The sequence below is a fragment of the Cyprinus carpio genome, chromosome A16 (genome assembly GCF_018340385.1).
Source record: "Cyprinus carpio isolate SPL01 chromosome A16, ASM1834038v1, whole genome shotgun sequence".
In the NCBI taxonomy this organism is placed as follows: Eukaryota; Metazoa; Chordata; class Actinopteri; order Cypriniformes; family Cyprinidae; genus Cyprinus; species Cyprinus carpio.
Genome location: NC_056587.1, coordinates 22,502,985 through 22,515,484, shown reverse-complemented (window position 1 = coordinate 22,515,484; position 12,500 = coordinate 22,502,985). Strand labels below are relative to the sequence as shown.

General features: G+C 28.1%; 2 protein-coding genes across 2 annotated transcripts in view; both read right to left on the bottom strand.

Annotated features, from left to right (window-relative positions):
* Positions 1-12,500, bottom strand: part of LOC109047077 (RNA-binding protein 24-like) — a 114,119-nt gene that overhangs the window by 30,826 nt on the left and 70,793 nt on the right. The gene's annotated exons all lie outside the window — the stretch shown is intronic.
* LOC109053974 (phosphatidylserine synthase 1-like) overlaps positions 2,882-12,500 on the bottom strand; it is a 116,341-nt gene continuing 106,722 nt past the window's right edge. The window contains exons 6-13 of the mRNA XM_042773281.1: positions 12,006-12,157; positions 11,792-11,933; positions 8,508-8,620; positions 7,061-7,126; positions 5,987-6,086; positions 4,373-4,441; positions 4,202-4,265; positions 2,882-3,308 (exon numbers count right to left, since the gene is read on the bottom strand). Coding sequence (XP_042629215.1) covers positions 3,217-3,308; positions 4,202-4,265; positions 4,373-4,441; positions 5,987-6,086; positions 7,061-7,126; positions 8,508-8,620; positions 11,792-11,933; positions 12,006-12,157 — 798 coding nt within the window. The 3' untranslated portion in view covers positions 2,882-3,216. The remainder of the gene's footprint in view (positions 3,309-4,201; positions 4,266-4,372; positions 4,442-5,986; positions 6,087-7,060; positions 7,127-8,507; positions 8,621-11,791; positions 11,934-12,005; positions 12,158-12,500) is intronic.

Below are 12,500 nucleotides of genomic sequence, written 5' to 3'. Positions count from 1 at the left end.
ATTGTTGATGTTTTTTATTATTTGTTATTGGAAAATAATAAATAATAATATATTTTATTGTATAATTTATATTTTTTATAAAATATTTATACATTTATTATAAAATATATCTTTTAGAATTATAGGTATTTTATAAATATAAAAATTATTATTATTATTGGTTGTAACTACTTCTGTAAAATAAAACAAATGTGTATATATATTATATTTATGTTATTATTATTAAACATTATATAAATTATTCTATTATAAATTAAATAATTTATTATAGAAAAATAATTTACAATATTTTATTAATAATAAATAATAACTCTTATTGTATAATTAATATAATAATAATAATATGATTATTATAAAATATTATTTTATAAATTATTTTATTTATATAATTTATATTATAATAATAATATGATTATTATAAAATATGTATATTTTTGTTGTTTGTTATAGTTTTTTTTTAAATATAAATGTAAAATTTTTGTTGGTTTTTTTTATTTATGTTATCATTATTATGAAATATTATTATTAAATATATATTATATAAATTTATTGGTTGTAATATTGTTTATTATATAAAAATGTAAAAAATTTACAATATTTTATTAATAATAAATAATAACTCTTATTGTATAATTAATATAATAATAATAATATGATTATTATAAAATATTTTTATTTATTTTATAAAATTTATTTTTTATTATTTTATTATTTTATTATATGACATTATTATAAATATATATATATATATGTATATATATATATATATTATATATATTAATTATATTATTATATGACATTTTATAAATGTAAATATAATAATAATAATAATCTACATACAACTGTATATTAAACGTCATCTAAAATTTGAGTTATTGTGTTGGTTAAGAAAAGGCAAAAAAGCCCAAAACCAAATTAATAACAGAAAAAATACAGGAAAACACAGAATCACAAGATACAGATGAAATTTAATCGTAAACTTCAGTTACATCCCAAATAGCTGCATGTAAACTGTGAGCAAACACACATCATATACTGAAAAGCTGCAGAGTTCAGTCACGTTATGCCATTCTTCACAGAAAACTATCTGTTTAATAACACTGACATCATTTACAATTTACATGAGATGCAACAATCAGGACAAAAGGCATTGAAATGTTTCACAGCTGCTAGTTATTAAAGCATGCATGCGGTCTGTAAACGCTTGAACACTGGTGTAAGAGTCACGTTATGATCAGGATCATATGAACACGACACACGTATGAAGCAGATGACTCTCACATGCAAAAGCAAACACTACAGGAGCTCATTTCCACCGATGAATAAAACAATAAAACAGAGACCTTTTCATCTCAGAATTCTGATGCTTTTCTCTGTATTCTGAGTTTATTTCTAGTCTCACGAGTGTATGTGATGTTGTTTATGGTTTCTTTTGTGCCTTTCTCTGCACGGCACATAAACTGTATTTCTTATAGGGTTTGCTGGATTCAATTTTGAACTGTGCAAATGCAAGATGTCCTAAATGTTGAATATAAACCGTGACACAAAGTCCGAAATGTGAGAAAAAAGAAAATCTGAATTGTGAGAAAAAAGTCTGAAATGTGAGATAAAAGAAAGGGTGAGATTAGTGAAAGTTTGAATTTATGGTATGTGAGAAAATAAAAAAAAAAAAAAAAAAAAAAAAAAAAAAAAAAAAAAACAATTTTGAGACAAAAAAAAAATAATACAAAAAAATAATCAGAATTTAAAGATATAAACTTTTTTGATTTTTGATTCAAGATCAGAAGTGCGACAAAAAGTCAGAAATGTGAGAGTAAAAAAATCTAAATTGTGAGGGAAGATAAAAAAATAGAAAATAAATCTGAAAGGTGAGATTAAACAAAATCTGAATTGTGAGACACTGAAATTGAAGAATTGAAAGATATAAACTTTTGAGATTAATGAAATGAAATATTTAGATTTGTTAAAAATGTAATTAATTTAGATTTTAATGTAAAAACTTCAAATGTGAGATGAACTGTGACTTTTGAGATTAATGAAATGAAATATTTATTGTGAGAAAATAAGTCAGAAATGTGATCTTTCTTATTTTAATAATCTTGTTTCCTCCAAGGAATACAAAAATAAATAAATGGGCAATAATGACTATTTTCTCACAACTCTGATTTTTTAAAATCTCATGTTTACGACTTTTTTCTTGCACTTGCAAGTTTGTGTCTCGCAATTATAAGTTATAAACCTGCGTTAAGATTCATCTTAGAATTGCATGAATCTCCTAATTAAAAAAAACAAGTCAGAATTGTGAGATTAAAAGGTTGTAATTACTTGAATTTATATTCGGTGGCTGAAATGAGCTTTCATAAGAAATAACTGAAAACAGCGGCAGCTGATGAACGTCAGAAACAAACACATTAAACATCCTGCGCTTCTCGTACATCATCATCAGATTCTGAATTCAGTCTGGAGAAAACAGCCTTGTCTGCAGAAAGTCAACACCAAACGCCTTTCACAAGCCATTTTACCCAAGTTTGGGGGAGTAAGATATGTATTTATTTATAGAAATTAATACTTTTATTCATCAAGGATGCATTCAGTTGATCAGGAGTGACAGTAAAGACACTAATAATGTTATAAAAGAAAACAGTTTCCACAAAAATATCGTGCAGCACGAGTTTTCAACACTGATATAATAATCAGAAATGTTTCTTGAGCTTTTCACCTTTGACCACGAGAATAAATTACATTTGAACATATCTACACTATTTGAGATAGTGATATTATTTCACATATTACACATTTGATCAAATAAATGCAACCTTGGTGAGCAGAAAACATTCAAACACACACACACACAAAAAAAAAAAAACACACACCAGCAAAATGCACAAAAAGAAAGCGTGTTAAGAGGTAAAAAGGGTAAATTCTGAGTTCATGTTGACTTTAAAATACGTGATTGTTTGTAGACACATTATATATGATATGATAACATAATCTGAAATCAGCTGCATACAGTAAAATACATGAGTGACATATGACAGCACAGTTACGAGTCTCGCGTGACGCACAGCACTGCTCGGGATCTAACCTGGTTAACCAGTCTCTGTAGTTTAACAGCTAACTAAACACAGTATAGTCTTGCGTCTGACCAGACCTGAGCCAGTCCCACCCTTCATCATCTCATCTGACCACACGTGTGCAAAAGCTTCAGAGTCAGGTTTATTTCTCCACGCCGTTGATGCTAGTGTTATTCACAGAGTCCCTCCGTTTCCTGGTAGAAGAGGAAGTTGTGCTGTCCGTCTCAAACTCCCCTGCAGCACAAATGCATTACAATGAGACAGAAAACACTGGTGCATGTGTTTGAGCTGCATAATGCATGCATGCTAAAAAATATCTACAGGCACTGGACATGCTCCCAATTGCATAACTACAGTTTATAGTTTCTGTGTGTATATTGTGCATGGCTTATGCATTGACTACCAGGGCTATTATCATTATCTATAACTAAAACCAATAAAAAAAAATTAATTACTTAAAATATACATTAACTGAAAGAAAAAAGAAATTTTAACTTATTTTATTTCAGCTAGTTCCTAAAGCAAAAAAATAGTAGTTTGTGCACATTTGACAGGATTTTAGACAAACATTTATTTTAAAAATAATACAAATAATACAATACCAAAAATGAAAAAAAAATAATAAATTCAAAACTAATTCAAATTATTTAAAAAATCTAATAAAAATTACAAAATTCAAAACTAATTCAAATTATTTAAAAAATCTAATAAAAATAAAAATTAAAAAAATTATATCTAATAAAAATGAAACATTTTAATTCTGTCAAAATTAAATAAATTAAAAAAATATAAAAAAAAAATATTTCTAATAAAAATGAAAAAGACAAAACAACAACAAAAAAACACCACTAATAAACCTTTATAAATGTTTTAATTTTTTTTTAATAAATTCACAAATCCTTAATCTTTCATTTTTATAATGTGACACATGCACTTATTATACATTAAAAAATAATAATAAACTACAACGTGATACAGAGCACATACAGTGTGCAGTAAGCAGTAGTCTAGTATTAAAAACAGCTTCCGTCTGTCTTCTGCTAGTTCACCACAAGAGGTCAGAACACTACAGCTCAGATCCGTTACCATAATAAACCATTAATAACCAACACATGATGTTTGTTTACCTCTGCATTCAGACTCAGCGTCGTCCGGCTCCGTGCACATACTGTCCTCACACTCCGAGAAGCTCTAGAGAGTCACAGTCTCACATGAGTTACAGCTCAAACCCCTCAACACTGACCCAAACACTGTGTGGATTTCTTTTGTTTTCATTGAGTGTATAAATGACGACGCACCTTCTCTCGGGGCCCGTAGTTCTCCGCGTACCACACCATCCCATACAGACACAGGAACGTGATGAAAGCCTTCAGAGACCAAAACAACTATTCAGAGACAATCTCAAACAATTACACCCATGCAGCGCACGGCTGAGAGCAGGGCTGCTCCATTATAGCAAAAAACAGAATATTGTAATCACGATTATTGATTATGAGTCACATGACCAAAACTTTACAGGAGTGATTCGTTTAAAGATAACGATATTTATCAAATATATATTTTCTGTAAACAAGGTTGCTATGATGTCAACATTTTAGAGACATTTAGAGAAATTTCACAATTCTCAAAACAACAGCAGAATACTAGGGTTACTAATATTAGTAAAAGAAAAAAAAGTCTTCAAAAGTTATTGTCTGTCAGTCAAAAGTTAGTGGAAAAAGTTATGTAAAAAAAAAAGTCTTCAAAAATAGACATACAATAAAACTTTCAGTAAAAAAAAGTCCTCAAAAGTAATTAAACTGTCAAAAGAATTAAACTTTCAGTCAAAAGTTATTGAAAATAATTAAACTGTCAGTAAAAAAAATGAAAATAATTAAACTGTCAGTAAAAAAAAATTAAAGTCCTCAAAAGTTATTCAAAATAGTTGAAAATAATTAAACGTTCAGTAAAAAAAAGTCACTCAAAAAGTTATTAAAAATAATTAACTGTCAGTATACAAAAAAAATAAGGCCTCACAATAAAAATAAATAAATCCATAAAGAAGTCCTCAAAAGTTATTGAAACGAATTAAATTAATACAGAAAAAGTCCTCAAAAGTTACCAAAATAATTCAACGGTCAGTCAGTCATAAAAAAAAAAAACAAAGGGCCCTCAAAAGTTATCGTAACAAAAAAAACTAATTAAACTCAGTAAAACAAGTAATCATAAAAAAAAAAAAAAAAAAAAAGTCAAAGTTATTGAATAATAATTAAAAAAACTACAAGTCCTCAGTAAAAGAAAAAAAAAAAAAAAAAAAAAAAAGGCCTCAAAATAATAAAGTTATTGAAACAATTAAACTGTCAGTAAAAAAAACATACATAAAAAAAAAACGACATCCTCAAAAGTTATTGAAACTAATTAAACAGTAAAAAAAAAAGTCAGTAAAAAAATAAAAAAAAAAAAGTCCTCAAAAGTTATTGAAAATAATTAAACTTTCAGAAAAAAAAAGTCCTCAAAAGTTATTGAAAATAATTAAACTTTCAGTAAAAAAACATACAGTTATTGAGACAATAGGACAAAAAAAAAAAAAAAAAAAACAAAGTCCTCAAAAGTTATGAAATTAATACAATTTCACATATGGCCTCATAGAAAAAAGATGAAAAGCAAAAGCCACATACAATAGAAAAAAGATAGAAATGAAACAAACAGTGCTTACAGCTACTACAGAAACTGAAAAATGTAGTGTAAAACAGCATATTTTGGAATTGTAGTTTTAAACATGTTTCTTATTAAAGCTGCAGACGTCCTTCAGTCGAGACTGTGATTGATTAATTTGTATGTTTCTTTTTGCGGCAGGAATATTAGGCTGCTGTCACTTTAAGAGCTTACACACTGTTCACATCTTCAAGTGAAGAAAACCCACAGGAACTCACCAAACACACAAGCCACAAAAACACATAGAGAACCTGCGTCTTGGAAAACAAGTCCTGTCCAAATTTAACGCAGGCCAGAGCCTCCAGGAAAGCGATCGCCCTGCAGGACACAAAACATTCATATTGGAAAACACTGACAGTGCGATATTTAGTTTTCTGCGATATACATTGCAATGAAATTTCACCAGACGACTTGAATAGCTTTAGAATAATTTAAAAAAGGTTGAGAAATGACTTTCTACACTGATTTTTTTTTTTTTTTTTTTTTTTTTTTGTATCATTGTTGTGTTCATGTATGGTTATAATTATAAAATAATAAAATATTAGTAAAATAATAATCATCATGATTTTATTGTGATTATTATGAAACAAAAATATTAAACTAAATATATTGTAGTAATATTATAAAATAAAAAGAGCAACAAACAAAAACGTTACTGGTAAAAATAATATTTTACTGTTAAAAAAACTACTTAATTTCTTCATTTTCAAACTCTAAACCATCAAGCTTTTATTTTTGACAGGTTGCTGGGAAATAATATTTTTTTTTATTACAATTAAATCTCAGATTGTGTGATTTTGACAACTTATTAGACCTCATATATTTTTAATTATATATATATACACCACACACTGCTACATGCTCCAAACTTGCATCTCAAAAAGATAAATAAATAAAAAAATTAATATAAAGTAATATATAACATAATAATCATCATGATTTCTTCATCACGAGGTGAAAACAGTAGTGCATATATATTATTTAACTAAGTAATAAATCACAGACTGCAATATCGCTTTCTACTTCTACACGTCGTGCAGCTTTGCTTTCTTCTGGATGTTACTTGTGCAACATAAAGCCAGAGGATGGTAGATAAAGTCTAGATGATTTAACCTCGTTGTCTGGTACGAGATAACTCAAGATGTCTGCCACTACATCTAGGTCATATCTGAGATAAAGCAAACCGACAGTCCAGCAGTGAAGCCCACCGGCGGTCACTGCAGCAGCGCATTGCCTGGACCTCAAACACACGCATGACTGAAGACATGCTCCAGATCACGCGAGAGACTCACCCGAACACCCAGCACTGAGTCCCGACCCGCTTGCACTGTGTGTCCGTCAGATAGGCGTAATACTGCCTGCAGAGGAACAGCGTCGTGAATCATCCTCCAACACACGTTACCCCAGAGACCCCCCCCAAACATTTCAATATTTAACAACACGCTTACAGTTCTCTGATTATTTAATTGTCACATGACATGCAAGTAAACAAAGAATATGTTATGTTTTATTTTGACTTTAGATTTTATAAATGCATACAAATTCATAAATCCTGCACACTGCTCAAGCTTACAATCACCACAAAAATGAGGGAAATAAATTATATTATATATAATATATATATATATATATATATATATATAATATATATATATATATATATATATATATATATATATAAAATTAATGTTATTTTCCTCATATCTATATCAAGTTTTTTTTTTTTTTTTTGCTAGTTTATATTGTAATTTCATTCCAACGCAACTATAAATTATTCTGGTTACATTTTAATTTTGATTGTTTTTTTCATTGAAAATTCATTTCAGTTTTATCCATTTTTTTTATCAATTTTAATTCTAAATTTTTATGATTTAATTAATGAATCAGGTGTACAGGCATTACATTTTTATTGGATTGTTTTCACATTAATATTGCTTTTTATTTATTTTAATTTATAGCAATTTTATTTTACATTTTTAATCCATTTTAATTTCACATTTCTATGATTTTATGATTTAATTAATGATTCAGGTGTGTTTTCATATTAAAATTATTCAGGTTACATTTTTATTGGATTGTTTTTTTTATTAAAATTCATTTCAGTTTTATAAAAAAAACAATTTAATCAATTTTAATTCTACATTTTTATGATTTAATTAATGATTCAAGTGTACAGGCATTTTTATTGAATTGTTTTTATATTAATATTATTTATTTTTAATTTTATAGCAACTTAATGTTGCATTTTTTAATCCATTTTAATTTCACACTTTTATGATTTTATGATTTAATTAATGATTCAGGTGTGTTTTCATATTAAAATTATTTAGGTTACATTTTTATTGGATTGTTTTCACGTTAATATTATTTATTTTAACTTTAACCATTTTTATTTTACATTTTTTAATCCATTTTAAGTGTACAGTATGAATTTAATTAATAATTCAGGTGTGCAGGCATCATTTTTATTCGATTTGTTTTTTATATTAATATTAAATTTTAATACCTTTTTATGGTTACTTTTTAATCAAATTTTTTTTGTATTTTTTTTTTATTTAATGAATCAGGTGTGTGGGCATTGCATTTTTATTTTATTGTTTATATTTTTTTTTTATTTTTTATTTTATGTTTTAAACAAACCCTTTACTCTTTGCCATTGATGTTTATCAATTTCCAGTGAATAGAAATCAAGTCCCATCTGAGATTTCTGCAGGTTTTCCTCTCAAACACATCTCGTACCGTACAGTAGGAGCCGTGATGATCCCGATGAACAGAATCCGGCACCAGCTGAGAGCGTGGCATGCTGGGAACACGAAGATGTGCTTCAGGAAGAAGGTGTTCAGCTCCGTCAGTGAGTCAGAGAACAAAATAAACCAATCAAGCAAAGCCACAAAACGAAAACAGGACAAAACTGAGATTGATCACGTTTCTCACAGCAAAGGAATTCCATCTCTAATAGAGTCGACTGCATTCATACATTACCAATATTCAAATAAATCTAAATGCTTTAATGCTTTGGATTAAACTTAATATGAAAAAAACTGTAAGCAAGCTGAATCATTTTGTTACAATTTCAGTGTTATTTTTAGTTTCTTTTAAAACTATTAATGTTAATATTCTAAATTAGAATTTATTTTTTTTCCTCCTCCTTTAAGATAAATTTTGCGAGTTAAAAAATGTTAGTTAATTTAGTTGTTTTTTTCCTTTTCCATTTTTGTCTGATTTTAAATAGTTGTTTATTATTTTTATTTCAGTTTTAGTTTATTTTAGTACATCAAGTTAAAAAAACGGCAACAATTAATTTTTTATTTCACGTACGAAAATGTTTTTTTGAAATGATTCAAACTGATTTTAATTAAAACCCTACATCTGGACAAATTAGTGAAATAAACTAATGAAGAAATAAATAAAATTAATAGTTGCATTGATCAAACATCTAGATCACATTTTGGCAACCATAAGCAGCTGAGATTCCGACCAATCTGATTATAAAAAACATTATATCTTTGCACATCACAGCAAGTCAACTATAAATGCAGTCGTTTCTGTTTTTAGAACCTGACCGACATAAAAAAATTAAGGCAAAATGATCTGAAAACTTTCACAAAAAGCAAGCGAGAGTGGAAATATTGAGATTCCTGATGACAGTGCCTCCTCCTCCGCTTCCCGTCTCTTTAAAAGATCTACGCTTTAAAGGGCCCTCAAGTAGGGAGAGCGAAGGACGCGACCTCCTGATTTCCGCCTCGCCTCTCACACAATAGAGAATGAAAGAGTGGGCCTTTCATCGCCGTGGAAACGGTCTCGGGGGCGGAGACTTCTGTGTCCTCAGGAGTAATCATGTTACACCCATTCTGAACTGGTTAACGCTGTTAAATAGTTATCTTTACGCTGACAATCAAAAATCACTGACTCATTAAGACTGAAACAGTTAGCTTAAGCAGTGTTTAATTAACTGGATTAATTATAGTTAATAATTGGAATTCGATAAACTGTATCACCTGTCATTTAATTAATAACTAAAACAATTTATTAATAATAAGGTTCCATTTGATGATCTAGTCACAGCATTATCCATTAAACAGTGTTAACTGTACCCTAGCTTTAGATTTTAATCATTTATTTAGTAAATGTTGAAATTAACATTAACTGAGATTAATAAATGCTTTATTTAGATTTTAATCATTTATTTTTGCATGTTAAAAAAGATAAAAAGTCATTGCAATAGTGCTACCTAATTAATTATATATTATCACACTATAATGTGTAGACATCTCAAAAGACGACAAAACAAAAACAAACAAACAAAACAAACAAATTATGATGTATTAAAGGAGCAGGTGCGAAATATTGCTAAAAATGGTATTTGATCTACATGCTATTTATCAGGTATTATACACCGTGTAGTCGTGTAATTTGGAAATAGAAAAAATAAATAAATTAAAAAATATATAAAAAAATATAAATTTTGAGAAAGACCAAAAAAATAAAAAATTAAAGATTAAGTGAGAAATATCAATAAATTGGTATTTGATTATATTTATCAATATTTATCACCATGTAGTTTGGAAATAAAATAAAATAAACAAATAAAAATAGGAAAAAAATATAATTTTGAGAAAGACTAAAAAAATGTTTGTTTTGAGTGAGAAATATAGATAAATTGGTATTTTTTTAAAAATATTTATAAATATTTCTCACTATATAATATGGAGAAAGACTCACAAAAATTAAAAGACGAAATTAGAAATAATAATTTAGTATTTAATTAAACATATTGATCAAAATTTCAGACTAAAAAAAAAACAAGATGAAAAACAAAATGAATTTAAAAATTATTAATATTTCTCACCATGTAATTTGGAGACAAAATTAAATTAAATTAAATGAATATAAATACAATTTTGAAAAAGACTCAAAAAAAATGAAAAGACGAAATTAGAAATACTGATAAATTAGTATTTAAATAAATATATTGATCTATTTTTCAGACTCAAAAAAATAATAAGATGAAAGACAAAATTAATTTTATTATATATATAATAAAATTAATTTTGTCTTTCATATTATTTTTTTATAAATATATATATATATAAACTTTGTCCTCCATATTTAATTATTGTTTTGGTTTTGCACAGTGTATTCTGGGATTTGCTCAACTAACTAGGCTTTGAACCGAAACCTAAACTGAGAGGCGATATATTTGATTCAATTACATATAGGTCACTCTCATTAAAAAAATCTATGAAAAACACCCTATTCAAATACAACTTCTTTCCAATCCCTAATATATATTTTTGTTTTTTTTTTAGTATATTTTGAGAAAACTTTTTATCTCTCCCGCGAGAGTTTTTTTGAGTTTTGGGAGACAGCGAGAGATTTTTTGATTTTTTACTTTTATTTTTTGTGATATAGTATATGTTGCTGTATATTTGATTGCAATACACCAAAATTAAAGAATCAAGCCTCTACTTTAAAAAAAAAAAAAACATTTTATAATTCCAGCTTAAAGTTTTTTTTTTTTTTTTTTTTTTTTAATCAACACTTGAATATAGGCAGGTTTCATAAAAATTTATAATTTTGAGCAAAAAGGTGAGAAAAACACATTTTTATCAAAAACTACATCTGGATAATATTCAGTACGATTATCAAAGCATAAATCCCGTAAATGCGCTTCCATAATACCTCCAAAGCTTGTACAGCCACATAATACTTCCTGAATCATCATTTTTTATTTCTTAACTTTTATGCCGGTTTTCATTTATATGCTGTCTATTGTTGATGATCGCATTATTTCTCATATCTGCATCTGACCCAGGAGAGATGGCTGGTTTTCTCCGTCCTGTTCACGTGTGTTTTTGTTCTCGTTCAGAAGATGTGTAATAGCGCCCCCGAGTGTATAACAGTGAAAACACAAAAAGCCGTAACAACTCGTCAATGGCAGGGAAAGAGTTACTAATCAATTTAATTCATAAGACTTTAATGACTTTTATGTTTGAATAACTGGCTGCTAGAGAAGGCCTGACCTGCCAGATGATCATGAACAGATAGACTCCCGTCACTCTCTGTAAGGAGGACTTGGGGTCGAGCCAGCGCACGTATGTCCAGCTGGCCGGCGTATTTTGTAGCGCGGCGCGCTTGATCTTCCCCGTGGTGCTGTGGATGTCTCTGTGCAGCACAAACACACAGCGTCATGCAGCACGTTCAGTCTCAGAAGGCAGTGTTTGAGGGCTTTCTTACTTGATGCTGGCCCAGTGATACGTGCGCATCTCCAGGAAGCGGCAGACCGTCATTCCCAGCCAGATCCCTCCTCCGTTACACAGCAGGATATCCAGGATCACCTGATCCCACCAGCACTCCGCGAAATTCGGAAGAAGATGCATGAAGAACAGCTGCACGGAGAGATTGCTCGGGAGTTATTGTGTGTCTCGTCGACCCACCGAGGATTTCGGCTGTTTCTGCCGCTAGCATGTTTCTAACCAGCAAAGTCAAGCCATAAGAAGCAGTTTTTAAGAAGTTAACTTAAGTAGTTTTAACAATTTTATTATTATATATTGTGGTATTTAATTTAATTAATTGAATTTAATAATTAAATAATAATAATAATTATTATTATTATTAATAATACATAATATTTATTAATTTGTATTTAATTTTTATTATTTTTATTTATTAATTATATTTTTTTATTTGTTTTTATTTTTATTTATATTATTATATTTTTATAATAATAGT